Raw genomic sequence first — 18,888 nt, 5'->3', positions numbered from 1 at the left:
TTACTCTAACTCCATCCAAAAAAAAAAACTATCACTCCTAAAATATTCTTATTACTTTTAAACTTATCCTCTTATTTTAAAGGAGTAAAAATTAATATTAATTTTTAAAATTATTTAAAACAATTCATAATTTTATTTTATTTCTTTTAAATATATTTTTTTAATAAAAATTGTTTCCAATTTAGTTTAGATAATTAAAAATAAAAATATACGAACAATTTCTTGGAATATTTAAATTCTAGCATTTAGATTTTGAAAATTTTAAATTAATATATATAATCATATTAATGGTCAAAAAATGATTAAAAAAAATAATTAGAAGCAAGAGTGAATAATAAATTTAGATTTTTAAAAAAACAAAATTAAAAAATAGGAGAAAATGAAAAACAAATATATAAAAAAAAAAAATAAAATAAAATAAGACACGTGTCTCAATTTTAGGGAGGGGGAGTAATGCTCCAGGAGGAGCATAGACTAGCTTGATTCGTCTTCCACCAGCTAATCTAATCATTTCTGCACTTTTAAAAACTCATTCATGACTTTTATTATGTTTAATTTAATTTAATTAAATTAAAAAAGTCACATATTATTAAACTCCATTTTTTAAAACTCAATAAAAATTGAGAGTTATCCAAAAATTTATTGATTTTTGAAATAATTTACTGAAATTCTTCGTGTAACAAATCTAAAATTTTCTTAAAATCACTTCAAAAAATTTTAATAGATTTTTTTAATTGGAAAATACTCTCTTTTTTCTATCTCGAAACGTCTCCGGTGTTTTTTCCGGTGTTCTCTCGAGATAAAAATATGTGTGAAGGGAGATGAGTAGTTGCCTTGTTACACTGTATATGTTCAGTTTGTACATATTTTTGAATTTATATTGCAAAAAAACGAGCATTTTATTATTTTTGACAAGAATTTCAAAACAAGCACGATTTTAAAGTTTTTTTAAAAAAATTGATAGCATGTCAGTTTTTAGTCGGAAGTTGATGAAAAATCATCAATCAAAACATTTTTTTGAGTTCACTTCTTATCTACAAAATTGTGGTACTATGTCATATAAAATGTGGTACACTTCATGTGGAAATATGGTACTAAAAAAGTACCTAAGGACTGAACACAAAAAAAATCGACGACTAGAGACTGAAAGCCAGGTTTTCAGTGAATAAATAATTAGATAGTTAAATAATTTTATATATTAATTCCATTATATTTCTGCAGGGTAATATTGTACATTTACTGCGTGATCCTCCCTCTTCCATTTCGCCCTCATCTTCAGATTTCAGAGATGTCGTCTTCCTCACCAAGCAAAATGGTTGCCATTTCAAAGACGGGAAGTATTAGACTATAATTACTCTGAAATCATTTGAATCATGGCCTAAAACCCTAATTCAAGCGTTTACCAAGCTCTCAAAATTGTCGAAAACAAACCAATATATGGCATCTATGTCCATCTGCTACTTTACTATTTCTCCGAAGTCCCACATCTTGACCCTTACCCACAAACCGCTGAAACCCTCCCAGATTCACTATTTCTCGCCGCTGAAATCGCCGATTATTCCTACAGGTAGAAGGCTTGGGTGTGGAAAAGCCTCTGTTTCTTTAATTACGGCCAGCAGCAGCAGCGGAAGTGGGGGTGGTAATGACGATGTCGTGACTACGTCTGATATTAGGCCGGGGGGCAGAGTTGAGAGTGATAAATTGCCTAAGGATGTTAGGGAGCGGGCTATGGCTGCCATTGACTCGAGCGGGAGGAGAGTTACAATAGGTGATGTGGCAAGCAAGGCGGGGCTTAAGTTGAGTGAAGCTCAAAAGGCTCTTCAGGCTCTCGCTGCCGATACAAATGGCTTCTTGGAGGTCATTTTTTGGACTTTATGTGTTTGTACTGTCGTTTTGAAGCATCTGTTTGACAATATCAAACTGGGATGTTTACATTGTGGAAATTATCATACATATGTTTTTGATGATCTTTCTTTAACAGGTGTCGGATGAAGGGGATGTTTTGTATGTGTTTCCAAAGAATTATCGATCCAACCTTGGGGCTAAGTCATTTAAGATCAAATTCGAACCTTTACTGGAGAAGGGGAAGGTATGGAATCATTGCGTAAATATAAGTCTTTTGTAAGTTATATTCATTTGATTGGAACGAGGTTTTTGGTGTCAGATGGCGGCAGAGTATTTAGTGAGGGTTTCCTTTGGGACAGCACTGATTGCGTCCATTGTTCTGGTGTATACCACAATAATAGCAATAATTTCGAGCAGTCGGTACAGTAATCATCTTTACTTGCCTGGAGTTGAAAGAATTTTCATGGATACGGTGAACACGTGTGCCTTGATTTTCTGACTTTTTGTTCTTTTCCATTTTTTGGTCTTCAACAGAGAGGAGGACAATCGTGGAAGAAGAGGAAGATCCTATAACTCTGGTTTCACATTTTACTTAAGTCCGACTGATTTGTTTTGGTAATCTCCAACTCATGTTCTATGTGGAATTAATAATAAAATAATTTAAAAAGATATAAAATTCTAAGTAGCCGAGCTTCTTGTTTGGTTTTTCTGCTTGTTGATATTGTTGTTCACCTAAAAGTTGTTGCACTATTGTCCATCGAAGAAAAATTTGAAAAAAAAACACTAAACTTTTGAAATCTTTCATGAATCTAATTTTACAGCTTGTCTGTCATCAGACGATAAGAGCGAAGTATTTTAATTACATTGAAATATTAACCACGAAGGAAACCTGGTGCTTTTTAATGTTAGGCAAACGATAGCATTCCCTTCCCTTTGATTCCTGTAATGTTACCAGCAATAAGAAACACGATAAAATAAGACCTCGAGAGTTTTTGAGTCCGAAATTTTATGTACTGAGTGCTGAGGATTGAGGAAAGTCGATTGCTCTGTCATAAATATGGACTAGCAAGTAACTAGTTCGATTCTCTTTAGCTGGTCTAATACTTGAGCTTTTTCAATAAAGTTAGCATGATCTGATTTGGTTGAAGCAAGGCCCCACACTACCTATGATTTCATTTTCTATATAGGCCTGGGACTGAATTTTCTATTCATCTCACTTGTCAATCAATTATCCAGGTATTGGGATCCATATTATTACAGGAGGCGGCAGTTCAGAGAAGGTGACGGTGGGACTAATTTTATTGAATCAGTGAGCAAAAGTTCCAGCTAAAGTTTATGAGCTTTTCGTTATTTTTTACCCATTAAAAGATGAATACTTGGTATTTATAATTTGTTCAGGTTTTCTCCTTTGTATTTGGGGATGGAGATCCCAATCAAGGTATTGAAGAAGAGAGGTGGAAGTTGGTAATACTTGAGCACTGGTTTCAGTGGTCCGTTGCTTTAATGTTTTCATTGCTAAATGTTAATTAAATGATCACCCTACATCCTTATTTTCTTTCCATCGTCTCTGAGTATTTTCGTAATATTTGTTCATACCCTACTGATATAGTTCTCTCTATTCTATATATATCTTAAGTGCATGGGATCTGATTCTTAAGCTACTTATTTTAAATTTTTTTACCAATGTTGTTTCGAACTGATTGTTAAGCTATTTGAAGGCTCAGATTAAATACTTAATGCGCCACCAATCTGTCAGATCTGTTAAAGGACGCATTAAAATATGCTTTGGTTTGCAGTAGGAATGATTAGAGATGAGATCCTTGACTCTAAGATCCTTTTTGAAATGTTACGGTACTGATCGGGTCTCATTTTTTTTATTCTTACTAGGCCATTTAATACGAATAGGGCATGCTCTCAACTCATTTTCATACCGAAAATCGTTTACAAACTTGTATTGAAAAAAATTTGGGCTTTTACACTTCTTTTGTCCTCGGTAATCTACAGATTGGACAATATATAGCTTCAAATGGTGGTGTTGTGATTGCTGAGGAATTAGCTCCATATCTTGATCTGGACACTACAGATAATAAGGTATCTTCAGTCTGATACTCATCACCAAAAGCCAGTTCTCAGTTGGCTATTGCATGTTTGAAGCATCACGAACTTTCTAGACGTCCAATCTTTTCTCGGTGATTTCAAGAGACATACCAAAAATGTCGAGAACATTTTAATTTTATCATCATTAAAACAAAGCCAAACCTGTTTCTACTTTCTACCAGGTTTGGTCGTCTATTAATATATGTAGGTTGTGTTTGTTCAAGCTCATACCACTTTGGTATGTACCAAGTTTTTGTTTTTATTTTTATGTCAGCTTACTCTATTTGGACGTCTGTGGCCGTTTTTTGTTATTGTATTCTTGTGAGAATTCTGCCTAATTTACTCTATTGTCGTTCGGATCACCCAGGATGATGATTCATACATATTACCTGTGCTTCTGCGATTTGATGGTCAGCCAGAAGTAGATGAAGAGGTTTGTCCTCTTTGACTTGTGAATTTTAATTATGTTCCCTTTCTGCGCATGTAAACTTTATGAATTTTCTAGTATACTGATAGAAGTTGTGAATGTTTTGCTTGTACATCTAGCGTCGTCTCTTTCCACATTATGCACACTCAAGTTACTAGTTGAAAACACGGTTAAAACATCGAACCACTGTTGGTTTTTGAAATGTGAGTGGTTATTTAAGCCGGCACTGGATAGTAAAGGTAGAGGATAGTTGTTAGGACCAAACGAAGATTTTATACTCATTTAAGGTTTTATATTGTAATTTTTTCCAGTCCTACTCCTTGTGGTATGTGAAATATCCCTAGAATAACATGGGCATTCTTAATTTGTCACTAGTTTCGCATTAATTTGTAGTTGAACTGTGTTGGATTATTTGCATTTCTTGACTGGGTTGGAAGATTGTTAAACTTAAGTTCATTTTAAGTAAAGAAGAGATTTAAGGATTATAAGATGCCCATAAATGCAAGTTTTGTATACCTTTTGAGTTGTGGTAACTCAAACCCATCTTATCAATCAAGCTTAATTCCATGTCCAGTGCCACTTAATGATTTGCCCTTGCTTGATCAACTGCATATCCTAAATTCAAGACGACGAGTTATGATATGTTGTCTCGCTTGGAGCTGATATTAAATGCAAGTTTGTGGTTTAATCCTTCAATTGTCCTGGTTAAGGGTATGATGCACACAAACGCAAGTTTGTGGTTTAATCCTTCAATTGTGGCTAGTTAAGGGTATGATGCACATAAATGCAAGTTTTTGTATAATCCTGAGTTGTGGTGAGTCAAATCGTTCTCCCAATCAAGTTTAGTGCCTTGCCCGCTGCTGTATATTCGAGTGTCGAATATGATTTGCAGAATCACTTGGAGCTGCTCGCAAATGCATGTTTGGTGTATAATTGTAACGTCTCACTCATTTTTAAAAGGCGGAAATTTTTTTTTTTATAAAGATCGCATTTTCGAAATAACATTTAAAATAATCATAATTATCTTACCGTAAAAATAGTGCAGTTTAAATTAACAAAACTCATCCAAAATCATACATAAACATAAACGAGTAAAAATCTTAAATTCATCAACGTATAAAAATATTAATCTCCTCTCAATCTCATAAATCGTAATGCGGGAAAACATGTGGTCCTCGGGTCATGTCACCGCACCAAGTCTGCCTACTCAGAGTTCAGCACCTACAGTCTCCTCATCATATAGCTCACCTGCATCACACACGCCTAGTGAGTCTAAAGACTCAACACACCTGTACCAGTAATAACAAGTACATATACGTAGCACACAGCAGTGAAAAATATCATACTCAACATATCTTTCATGAACTTAAAACATAACGTAAACATGTCGTGAAAAATCGTATCGTGTCAAAGCATGTCATCTCATGTCATGATATACGTATACGTGGCGTGTAAAATCATATCGTATCAAAACATGTCATCCCATGTCATCATATAATCAGTTCATTAGCTGTGACTTTCGTGTCATCATGTCAGTCGATGGATCCATCTACGTGTAACCGCGGTACCCGGCGGCGGGGGACATCAGCGACACTCTCACCCGTCAACTGAGCCCGAGCCTATCATGTCATCATATCATGTCAATGGAAATACGATCGTCGGGCTCCCTCTGGGGCCTTCTCCCGTAAACGGGCTCCCTCTGGGGCCTTTTCCCTTACGATATCTCCAATCATATCATCATGTCATCGTATCATCGTGTTAGTCACAACTAAATCACTTCCTTCAAAACGTGTCGTCATATTCATCACTTAATAAAATCATGCATATACGTAATTTTTCCTTTAAACCAAGCATGCACCGTATTTATCATAATTGCGTAAAAATCGTAAACATGATGCATAAACATTTAAAAGCATGATAATATGTGCTCAGGGCGCTGCCATGACCAATATCTCACATCGGGTACAAAATGTCCATTTTGCCCCTGGAAACCCAAAAATTATCGTTTCACCCCTAGACGTAAAAATCCACGTTTTGACATTTTCTTAATTCCATTGGCTCTAACATGTCCCAAATAATTATTTAAGCCTACAAGAATTTTCTCATATTTTTATTTGGCTTAAATCGATGACTTTTAAATTAATTTTTAAATATAACATATTAATGCGTTTTAATTCCGAATTAAACCAAATCTTAGCATAAAATTCTCAAACTTAGACTTCTAAAAATTATTTGAGCTTAAATATAATTTTCCATAATTTTATTAAGCTTAAATCTAGGTATTTCAATTAATTATTTAATTAACGTTTCCTGCGGCGATTATATCACGAATAATTCCAAAACTCATCATTTTGACCCGAAACTTACCAAACTCCTTAAAATATCCCAAAACATATTTATAAGCATTCCTAGACGTGAACTCGAGCCCATTTTACAACTTAACCAATTCTTTTAAAACTTAGCTCAAGGTCTAGGTTTTAATCCGAATCGAGCCGAAACTTAACCAAAATCTTACCAACCTTTTTCCACCCTTTCTAAACACTTAAAAGGCTCTAAAACCACTAAGCCAGCCCCCTTAGACCTTCGAACAAGACCCTGAACAGCTGCTGGAAATTCCAGCAAGCCATCGTCCAACTCTAGCCTTGACCCTAGCATGCTTCTACCGACTTCATGCTTAAACCGACTCAAACCGGACCCGAACCAGGCCCTAGACTTAACCCTTAGACATAACTTAAGACCATGGTTAAGCCCTTTTTAACTCAGAACCAGCGCCTAAGCCCCAAAAATTCAGAAACATGACAGCAGCTACAAGGGACTCAAACTGTGCAGTTTTCATGTTTCTGGTTGTACAGCTTTCTCCAGCCAACCAAGCCACGAACCACCTTAATTAGACTCATCCTAGGACCCTTAGAGACTTCCTAAACCATAGCCAAAAGCCCTAGACCAACCCATGTGCAGAATCGAACAACGAAACCCAAACTTCTGATCTTGTACTCAACCACCACAATGGCTACTATCCCGAGCTTTTCCCCTTCGAGCTTGGAAAAACCGAGACTCCCTTATTCATTTGCCCTTACACACGACACATACAGCCCTTTGCATCATGCATTTAGCAGCCCCTTGCACAAATACTAACAAGAAACGTGAGTTGGATGAAGAAGGTGCAAGAACTATGAACAAAACCGAAGCCTTCCTACGTTATATGCAATATCAAGAATTTTATGCACATAAACCCACGTAACAGCAAGTATCTAGCATGTATGATGCAGAAATAAAAGTACAATGCGTGCCTTGAAGAGTAAAATGCGAGGCGGTCGAAGGATTGAGCAACAATGCAACGCCGAAGGATTTTCTTTGCAAGAATAATTGAAAAGCAAGGCCACCAGCTGGGTTTAAATTCTGAAACCGAGGTGAAGAATTCTGAATGGGGGAGTGTCGGCTGATTGAAACTTTGCATACAAATACACATATTACAGCCTAATATTGGAGTGCATGATGAGAGAAGGAATATACAAACGTGCCTTAAATGATGCACACCCACACAAGGGACACGAGATGAAGGCCGGAGGAAATCCTGCAAGAACAAGTGGAAAACCGATGGGGCCTATAGCTGTAATTGATGAAAACGAGAGGGAGATGGTGCTATGAATGGTGTGTCGGCTGGTACAAAGTTTAGGTTTAGGGTAAATGGTATTTAGTAGCTTAATTATATAGTTAATAATATGTTAATGGGCCACAATTGTATTTTAAAGGTTTTTAAAAGAATTATAAGTCCAATAAGATTAAAAGTAAGCCCATTAAATCTAAATGCACTCCCAAAAATTATTTCGTAATGGAAAGATGTTGAAAATATTAGCCGAACCATTAAAAGGTCATCTGATTCGATAAAATTCGCATACAGTTAAAAATAAAGTCCCGCGGGTAAAAATACCCCATAAAATCCCATTTTTGAAAAATCCACTTTAAAACACCTTATATTAATTTATAAAAATAAATCGTGTAATTAAAATAATTTCTCTGAAAATTCTCCGGTCTCCGATCCTAGTTTGAACGCGAAATGCAACTTAAAAAAAATCTTTAATGCATGAACCTTTAAAATATCATGAAATAAATTCTACCATGCAATAGTAATGCATAAAATGCATAAAAATAATTAGACACAAATTAATAAAATAAACATGCATTTTATGCTTTAAAAGAATTTAATAAAATACCAAAGAAATTTAATAATTTGCATGTATGTGGCTTACGTGGACTTTTAAATTTTCTTCGGGACATTACAATAATCCTTAGGTGTCTAGTATAACCAGTTACAAAATCAGCGACTCGCCATCTTGTGCAAACGTGATGCGTTGTGTGGATTTCTTAACTGTGTGTTGAATACAGGGGAACATTTTATACCGTTTTCCATCCCTACAACGCACTGCAGCCTCCCAGAGGAGTGGGCGGAAGGAATATGTTGGAAAAAAATGGGCTGATTGGGTCGGTGGAGTTGAAAAGTTTTTTAAGGAAAAGATATGGCAATTTAGGTATCCTTTTTAGTCTTCATCTTTATCTGGTTAGTAACATAAAGTTCTGTGATTTAACATCAGAAATATTTCTGCAGCAAAACTAGTGCTTCAGAGAGGGCAATGGTGATTGGTCTTGGTGGACTTAATCTTTTTGGGGTTTTAATTCTTGGTTCCATGTTGAAGTACGATTCAGCTTGCATTGCTTAATGTGGTTGCTTTTCATCTACTCTCTAAATTTTTTACTGAATTGTAACATGAAGGAATATGACAGTTGAACCAAGGGGTTTCATATCATTTGTTTCCGACATATTTCCCATACTTCAGGTATGAAACAGCTCATGTCCACCTACTTAGTTGGATTGCTTTATCTGAACCAAATTAGAAGGCAAACTGTGATACTCAAGTTTAATACTCCAGATATCGCATTTTGTGTATAATGGTACCTGGAATTTTCAAGTGTTTTCTGTTTCCTTGGTATGTGGATGGTGCAATCAATATGTTCACATCATTCAATGATATGGGTTCAAGTTTTTGTTTTCGTAGCACATGCTTGTGTGACCTTTGATTGGTTGTGGATCTCTTTTGAGATATTTACCGAACTCACCTGTAACGATGAATTAACAAAAAAGTCGAGACATCCTTATCTTTCTCTTCATGTCGTCTTAGTAAACAATGAGTGCTCTTTTGCAAATCATAAAATTTTAAATTTTTGAACGTTGCCTGGGATATGAGTCTTGTCTACTCAACTTCGGCTTAAAAATTTTCTGTGGTAAGAAGGATTTGATAAATATTTGTTTGCCCTCTGTTGCTGTTGGATTAGATGGAGGTGTGATGTCTCATCATTAATTGTTTATTAGATGGAGACGTAATATCTCATCATTAATTGTTTATACAACATTTCGATATTTGGTGTCTACCTATCATTTTCAAGATTCATTAATTTTTGTTTTGAATTTCATTATTCTAGTCAGAAGAATCAGTGAAGTAGATTTTATCATTTGTTATGCAGTTGCTCCTTATTTTGATCGGGTATAACAATAGTGTGTCATCACCTATTCACCTTGTTTCCTCAGTATCGTCTTTGGTCTTGAAACCCATTCCAGCTATTTTAAGTACATGTCATGTTTTACTTTCCCATGCTAATCTGAATGAGTTTTACGTTCTGCAATATCATTTTAATGTTCATTTTCATCTCAACAGATATATGCTGGGTCTTTCTTTGCCATTCCATTGATACGGTGGTTTTTGGTTCAAAATACGAACTCTAAAATTGTTAAAAGGAATCAAGCCAGGGAACAGCGTGCTAAGGCACTCGAATCACCTGATCTTTCCTTGAGGCGAAAGGTAAACGCTAACTATATGCCACGACTTGTAGACATTTCGGTCTCCTATTTTGATCGTTCGAGTGTACCAATCCATTTCAATTTTCAGCTTCTGAGTGCTCGGGATATGGCCCAAAAGACGTTCATAGGACAAGATCGAATTGTTTACAGCACTGAGAAGGACATTTTCGATCAAGATTATGAGACCCGTGAATGGGACCGAAGGTTCAAAGAGATTGAAAGGTCTGAGTAAACAGAATCATCAAGGTTTGATTCATACCTTTGTCCCCAACCACATGTTTGTTCTACTCCCTAGTTGCATTTTTGTACAATATTGTATTATTTATTAAAAATGCAGAAAATTTTAGGAACAAAATTGGAGGTAGTGTGTAAATTATATAATAAAAGATTGATTGCTTTGTTATTTAAAAAATTTTAGTAAGCAGCAATCACTTCTTGAATATGTTTGAAATCAAAACTACTTGTTCTCAGCTCTTTTTCAGTTTTTTCCTCAAAAGTTTTCCGATTTGATAAAATATCTGCGACAAAGTATAATTTAATTGCTACTTTATTCAAAAAAATTTCGAATTTTAAAAATTGAAAGTACTTTTATAAATTTCTAAACCTTATGCTTATTAATTTTTCATACATCGTATAAATTTTCAAGATCTTATGTAACCGGTTCGATCAGGATTTTTTTAATATAAACTTTAAACCAAATAAATATTTTTATTATATTAATTAATTTTAATTGACTACAAACAAATTCACACTATCAATTTATAATCGATGAAAATGTGGATTATATCGGAAGAATAAAAATTAAAAATAGTTTGAGTGGTAAATAAAATTAAATAAACAGTTTTTTTGGAAAAGAAAACAAATAGAAAATTCAAACACCAAATCTGGCAAATCCATGTCGTGGGGCATGTCAGCCCGCTCCACTCCACTCTGCTTCCTGGCCTCTTCGTACCGAGCCAATGCGTTGCCCCGCCGACTGCGAAATTTTTGTTATATTAGCTACTAGTCTAGTCTACCATAAGTGTTCGCTGCGATATCTCATCGTCCTTCCGCCATAACTGAAATTCAAGGAGGTCGTCGTATCTCTTGCATTGCGGCTGCAGGTATTCATGTGACCAGCGATTTTTATGCTGTTACTGTTCTGAGTGACTTGCGCTTCTTGTTTGTTTCTTCTCGTTTAGTACGCTTGCTTACTGATAGTTCATTGAATTTAGTCACTTTTTAGATGTCCTTCGGTTAGTTCATTGATTTCTTTTGTAGGAGATTCATTCAGTGGTTTGTGAAGTTTTGGCGGCTATGCCTTTTTGAGTTTATTTAGGGTTTTTTTAAGTTTTTAATTTGGTGATATCTGAATTTTTTGGAATTTAATTTATGATGATATGCTCGTGATTTCAGTTTTAATTTTATGCAGTTGAATCGAATATGTGTTATATCTAATGATATATTCACTTGGTTTATCATGTTCTGCTTGGGCAAATTCTAATAAATTTTTCTTATTCATATTTGTTAAATTTTTTAAAAAATATATCACTGACAGAAGCAGGGCATTAAAAAAAAAGCCATCGTTTTGGGTTTAACTTCATACTGTTGTTTTACAGGGACAGCGGAATCAGAAAGGAGCTACTCGGCTTAGAATTTTGTATTTTAGAATGACTGCGTGCATATCCCCTTATTTCAGTGCCCCAGATACTCGAAGATCAATAGGGGCGTCCACTGTTCTTGGAGCAAGAGTTTTCCCCTTAAAAATAGTGGAAGATAAGAATGGGTTTTCAGTTATGAGTCAAAAATGTGGCTTGAGTTTCCCCCAGTTCAAATTTTTAGCAAACTCTCACAAGTTCGATCAATTTCAGAGCAAGGACCAGCTTCTAAATCTACACCCTGATATCTCAATGCTTAGAGGAGATACAAACATTACAATTGGCCAGCCAAAACAGGATAGTTGGAGTGGAAGTGTTGCTGAGAGCTTGATAGGTTCGTCCACTTCGTACAATAATAATGAGGCTAAAATCAAGGTTATTGGTGTTGGAGGTGGTGGCTCTAACGCTGTTAATCGTATGATAGAGAGTCAAATGGAGGGTATCGAGTTTTGGATTGTCAACACGGATATACAAGCCATGAGGGCTTCACCAGTCCTCTCTGAGCATCGGTTGCAGATTGGCCAAGAGCTGACCAGAGGACTCGGTGCCGGTGGGAATCCAGATATTGGTATGAGTGCTGCTAAAGAAAGCAAAAAAAGCCATAGAGGATGCGGTTAATGGGGCGGACATGATCTTCGTGACCGTAAGTTCAGCATTTACTGGCCAATTCTCCTTTGGCACTGAGTATGAAACTCTCTCATGCTATCATAATTTGTTGTTCGGTCTTATCACTGGCATTGATATTTCTTTCATTGAAATTTGTCTCTAAAAAATTAACGATAATCAATTTTCTGAAACTGTTCGTAAGTTCTCAAGTGATCACCGGAATATGGGATCGTTGGATGACTGTTCAATTTTTTATTATGTGCTGATGCTCAGCTGAAAAACTTGTCATGTCAATCTTTGCTGATATCTTTTATGGACAAATAGCAAATTGTACAACGGTTTTTTGAATATCCATGATTGATACTCATTTTTTTTGCAGCTATAATTCTTAATTCCTATTTTGGCTATTTATATACTCCATGGTCCACCGGAATAACGGTCTTATGTTCTTTCTCTATGATAGTGAATTTGTCAATTGTTTCAGAACATATTTTTTGTTATTTTTTATATGCTTGAAACCTGGATGAAGAATTGTTTTAAATATAGTTTATGTTATTTTTATACTGTTGAGACCTGGATGATTGAAAATGACCAGTAACTTTCAAAATTTTCTTTGTGGGTGTTTACATTTTCTACATTTCTTAGAAATAGACTAGTAACTGAGGATGCATAATTCTCCTCGTCTCTTATCCTGAAAAATCTGCAGTCTGGGATGGGTGGTGGAACAGGGACTGGTGGAGCTCCTGTAATTGCTGGCATTGCCAAGTCTATGGGTATTTTGACTGTTGGTATAGTCACCACACCCTTTTCTTTCGAGGGAAGGCGAAGAGCTGTTCAAGCCCAAGAAGGAATTGCAGCTTTAAGAGAAAATGTTGACACTCTAATTGTCATCCCAAATGATAAACTACTGACTGCAGTTTCCCCATCAACGCCAGTAACAGAAGCGTTTAATCTTGCTGATGACATTCTACGCCAAGGAGTTCGTGGTATATCAGATATAATCACGGTATGTCTGCTCATATGTGGTTTTCATTTTTTTTTAGTGGATCTTGTACTTCATTTTAATTTGGGTTCATCTGCATTTATGTTTTCTTAGAGAGCTTTCAGTTTTCATTTTGAAAGATGTTAACTCTTACTAAAATTTTATGTTTCTTTAGAAAGCATGATACTCTCGGGGTGTAAAGATCTAGCTAGTTTACGTGAGTATAGATCTTTTGCATTCGTATGCATGTGTGATTGTTTTGTAAGCGTGCCAGTTGTTCAATATTATTCAGGGAGTGTTTGCAAAAGATTATGCTTTTAGAAAATATTAAATTTGGGGAGAAAGGATGAATCGGGAAAAATCAGAAGTAAGTAGTAATTCAAAATAAAGGTAAAAAGCTGAAAATTTGTTAAGTTTAAAATAGTATTTGGTAAATAAATTATTCTAATACTAGTTTTTAACAAATACCCAAAATACCCTTATTGGAGTGTTTGCAAGAGATTTTGATTGATGGTGTGTTGTGAACTATAAATGAATGTAAGGGTACTTTTAGATTAGATAAAAATATTGGGGTTTAGAGTGTTCAGAAAAAATTACATTTAATTATCAAAATACCATAATTACTTTTGTAGAATATGAATAAGCATGAGAACAACTTCTGGATTTGAATTAAACTGAACAAAAGCGGAAGCAAAATTTGGGGTTAAGAAAGTCAAAAAACTGACTTGTAAAATTGGATAGTGAAGAATCACTTTTTATAGAGGTTGCAAATACTCCCTTGGAATATTTTTGTCAAGTGTTTATTTGATTGTTTCCGAAATTTTAAGGGTGTCATGGGATTGACTTTGTGGTGCATTATCTGCAGATTCCGGGACTAGTAAATGTAGATTTTGCTGATGTGAGAGCTGTTATGGCTAACGCAGGTTCTTCGTTAATGGGTGTTGGAACTGCAACAGGTATTATCAAGAGTTATTTGTGTTACTCTGTTTTGTGTTTAATGTTATTATCATTTCATTGTGATTTTTCTCATAATTGTTGCAATCAATGTTTCGCATGTGATCTGGTAGATATCATTTTGAAATTTTTAAGTTTTGTATAGTATAACAATAATATATATTATTTTGAAGTAGTGAAATACTTGGGACTTCTAAAATGTCGGTGTGTGGTAAATGAAATGGGATTGATGAAGTGCCATAGTCTTGAGGAACAAGCACAAAAAATTACATGAATCCCGTGTATGTACGAGGGTAGGAACAATAGAGAAGAATATGTATAATCATGGTCTGATAAAAAAAATATGTATAATCATGGATTTTACCAAGTGAAAAAATATATATATATATATATACATACATATATATATATATATATATATATATATATATAAAAGAAATGCTGAGCACCGCGTTTGTTTTCGAATCACCTAACTAATCATATGTATTACTCTTTTCTAATTAATGCGATAGAAAAAAATACCTGTCTATTGATGAATATGATTTAAATTGATAAATAAACAATTACCATACTCATACGATGTTTTGATCACTCTGCCACTTTCTTGTTGAGTTTAAGTTTTTAATATTGTCATTACAACTATAAAGGAAAGAGCAGGGCGAGAGATGCTGCATTAAATGCCATTCAATCTCCTTTACTGGATATTGGCATAGAGAGAGCTACTGGAATTGTTTGGAATATAACTGGTGGTACTGATTTAACATTGTCTGAGGTAGTTCCTTCACTGAACTTTTTTTACTTTGTTTTATATCTGAGTATGAGTTCAGATGTTGTTTCAATAGACATCATTGCCATATCTTCGGAAAGGAAAGAATAACGCGAAAATTCTATTAAATTAACCAAATCTTACAACCCTGTACACTATTGCTTTCGTATGGCTGCGAGCGAATTTATTGTGATGTTTAAATTAACATCAATGTTCACATTCCTAGGGCTGCAAACAAACTCAGTCGAGCTGAATACTAATTAAATTGTCATATTTGAGCTTGAGTTTAAATATTTTAAACTAGCTCAAAGATCGATTAATTAATTATTTTGGCTTGAGTTTGGCTAAAACTAAACATTGAATTATAGTTCGATTTTCTTGTTTAAATTTAATTATCAATTTTTATTTAATGAGTGTTTGAATGATACCTCAAGCTTCAATTTTGCTAGAAAATATATTTGAATATGTACAAGTTTGGTCTTCAATAATTTTGAATATCAAAAGAATAATATTTGTGTATACTCAAGACCTTGCAAGCTGACTCAATTCATTTGCACCACACACATGATGCGTCGATTTGGCCACATGATCTTGAGGGGTTTTCAAATAAACTCCCATTATGATATATCTTGCATGGCAAAATTGTGGCCAACTGGGGTCGAACGTGGAGAAATCAGATTCAGATGCTGACTGGGAAAATTGTGTTCCATGTACATAGAAGGGTGCATGATAGGTTTATCAATAACGTTATGCTATGGAGATATAGGTGTCACATTTCCAATTTGCATATAATTCTTTCAGCATATGTTTTTAAATGTGGAACAACAGGTAAATGCTGCTGCAGAGGTTATATATGACCTTGTGGATCCAAATGCCAACTTGATATTTGGTGCTGTGATAGATCCTTCACTAAGTGGTCAAGTAAGTTTATTCACTTGAGACTACTATTCATAAACTTCATACCAATATCATTAATCGACCCCCACCAGTTATTCCATGTTTATATTTGTCTACGATTCAGAGAGGTTCTTGGTCAGGAAGTATAATTTAGTAAAGATATTAAGTTAAGTTAGGCGAACATATTAGACGGCCAGTTAACTTGGTCGTTATTGTACGAGTTATAATACACACAGTGTAAATAATACAGGTTAGCATAACCTTGATAGCCACTGGGTTTAAAAGGCTGGAGGCAAGTGCTGGGAAATCTATCCAGGTATTTGTGCCCAAAACACTACATTATCTTTTTATGCATTAGCCACATGAGTAACTATAGGCGAAATCAAAATCAATGCAGGCATCTACTTTAGATTCAAATAGGCCATCTGGCGATGTAGAGATCCCAGAGTTCTTGAGGAAGAAAGGAGGCCCTCGTTATCCTACACCGTAAAATATTTCTTTTTCACCCTATACAGTGTTTTCATGTGAATCTTAGTTTTGAGCACAACACTTTTTCTTGATAATTATGAACCAACGCCGTTAAAGTCATTTTTATATATAAAAAAAAAAAAGTTTCACCAAAGTTTCGAGGATTTCCTGAAGTTTCACTAGGGAAAGAATACAACTCTCGATTAAGTAGGGTACATATGCATCTGGGGACAAAATGCTGGCAAGTCACTGTTAATTGTAGACATCTTTAAAAATATCATCGTGTCATTTTAGATTTGCATGTTATATATTCAAAATAAATGATTTTTGCAAATCAAAATCATTTTTGTACATTGAATCTACCAAAAAAATATAAATCAACATATACACTTAAATACCTTACTTATCATACATTTCAATAATTTTCATTTATGAAACTTGGTTCACTCTATAGTTTTTCAGCACTCAATATTACAATATTTCTATTTATAGTATATATATATGAAGGGCAACAGTGGTAGAAAACGACCTTGGAACCAAATATCTACTTCAACATCCAACACCAGCCAAGTCCATTTCCTATTAAATGATTGAGATGCTACTGCGAAAATGACTTTATTCTCCCTCTATCAAAATCTATTGGCCTACGATTTTATGAAAATTCCTTCATATCAACATCTAACTCATATTATATCCACAAAAAATCCTTTACCGGGAAAAAGAAAAAGAACCCTCGACTGCATGTTGATTACTTCCTTTCTAACATTGACATGTTTTTTTAAAAAATAATTTATTTCTTAAAATGACATTTCCCCGCTAAATTATAATTATTTAAAATCATAGTATTTTATTAGGTCGTTAGTTCTAACTTAAATATGGATAATAAAATGACGTACAACTCTAGTTATTTGTAGTACTTGAGCCAAACATCGACCATTTAATGTTTTCGAACTCGCATGAACGCGATCTATATGTATCTATATCTACATTATAATTAAGAATTAATGACATTTACCATCACCAAATGTGGGTGCGCTATTCTACATGTTTCTAATAATGATTAATTAAATCGATTGTTTAAAATCGAGACAAAAACTTGTGTGAGATGGTCTCACGGGTCGTATTTTGTGAGACGAATCTTTTATTTGGGTCATCTATGAAAGAGTATTACTTTTTATGCTAAGAGTATTATTTTTTATTGTAAATATCGATAAGGTTGATCCGTCTCACAGATAAAGATTTGTCGTAAAAGACATACTCTAAAATCGAATAACACCAAAACAAAAAATAATATTTCAAAAAAATATCAACATTATTGTGTTTTATAAAATAATATAATAAAATCTTATAATTTTAAAATGATATTCAAAAAATTAAATCGATGACACATGGCTCTAACACAGTCGCATCCCGTCGTTCTAAAAGAATATCTAAAAAGAAGATTTAAAAAGCCAATAAACAAAAAGAATCATATTAATATTTTTTGAGGTGCAGAAAATAAAAGCACAAAGATTGGAATCTGAATCTTACAGCACGCCAGCAGTCCCTCCATTGCCCATATAAAGCAAGCAAGAGGAAGCTTCCCCGAACTAGATCCCATTCCCAATCATGCCTCGGCAGAATCGAAAAACCGAAATCCAATCTCATCCATCCACAAAAACAGTTACGAAATCGAAGAAGAGTAAGTCAAAAACTGTGAAGAATAATGCAGGAGGAACAGTGGAGGGGAGTGGAAGCGGGCGGGAGAAGCTGAAGAGGCATCGGGTGGAGGTGGCGGGTCGGGTCTGGATACCCGATGTATGGGGACATGAGGATTTGCTCAAGGAGTGGATCGACTGCGAGGTGTTTGATTCTCCGGCTATTGGTAGCAGCGTTGTGTCGGCGAGAGCTTCTCTGATAGAAGAAGGGAGGAATGCCACTTCTGCGGCGGTTTCGCTATAAAGAATGATTGTTAAATATATTATTGATTATTATTATAATTTGTTGAAATTTCAGTTTTGAGTGATAGAATCATAATTTCCATTTTCTGGCCGTGGGAACGATCTGAATCGTCCCTATGAATCTGTTGTATGTCAGAATTCCTTGGAATTTTATATCATATGCTTACATCAAAGTGCTTTTTCGACCGGTTGAGACGTTAGTTATTAGATCCTGAATATATATATCAAGTTTAATAAAAATACGAGAACTCATATGATCTAACGATATTGAAATAGAAATATAAACACTTTCAATATAGCATAAAACTTAAACGAATAATAAAATTTAACGAACGAAAGATAACATTTTGTTTGTGTCAAAAGATAATATTTATTAAATATTTTTATATACCTTTGTTTTTGTGTCAAAAGATAA

General features: G+C 34.5%; 1 protein-coding gene and 1 pseudogene across 1 annotated transcript; both read left to right on the top strand.

Annotated features, from left to right (window-relative positions):
* Positions 1 to 1,220: 1,220 nt before the first annotated feature.
* LOC140839749 (uncharacterized protein At5g03900, chloroplastic-like) lies at positions 1,221 to 10,644 on the top strand. Its single transcript, XM_073206681.1, has 13 exons — positions 1,221 to 1,857; positions 1,982 to 2,089; positions 2,165 to 2,265; positions 2,380 to 2,460; positions 3,082 to 3,154; positions 3,244 to 3,309; positions 3,850 to 3,936; positions 4,310 to 4,375; positions 8,756 to 8,898; positions 8,976 to 9,062; positions 9,141 to 9,204; positions 10,081 to 10,224; positions 10,312 to 10,644. Exons 1-13 carry the CDS (start codon positions 1,438 to 1,440, stop codon positions 10,453 to 10,455), a joined length of 1,584 nt encoding a protein of 527 aa, XP_073062782.1. The 5' UTR covers positions 1,221 to 1,437; the 3' UTR covers positions 10,456 to 10,644.
* Positions 10,645 to 11,872: 1,228 nt separating this feature from the next.
* On the top strand, positions 11,873 to 18,658 carry LOC140839747 (cell division protein FtsZ homolog 2-1, chloroplastic-like; annotated as a pseudogene).
* The last annotated feature ends 230 nt before the right edge of the window (positions 18,659 to 18,888 follow it).

Source organism: Primulina eburnea, chromosome 8 (assembly GCF_022965805.1).
Source record: "Primulina eburnea isolate SZY01 chromosome 8, ASM2296580v1, whole genome shotgun sequence".
In the NCBI taxonomy this organism is placed as follows: domain Eukaryota; kingdom Viridiplantae; phylum Streptophyta; class Magnoliopsida; order Lamiales; family Gesneriaceae; genus Primulina; species Primulina eburnea.
Note: the sequence above shows the minus strand (reverse complement) of the source record. Positions and strands in the feature narration are given on the sequence as shown.

Bases quoted from the DNA above. Each gene is read 5' to 3' on its own strand.
- LOC140839749 (XM_073206681.1), top strand. From the start codon at position 1,438: ATGGCATCTATGTCCATCTGCTACTTTACTATTTCTCCGAAGTCCCAC. The intron at 3,155-3,243 runs GTGAGCAAAAGT...TAATTTGTTCAG, and splicing joins GGACTAATTTTATTGAATCA to GTTTTCTCCTTTGTATTTGG. The intron at 4,376-8,755 runs GTTTGTCCTCTT...TGTTGAATACAG, and splicing joins AGCCAGAAGTAGATGAAGAG to GGGAACATTTTATACCGTTT.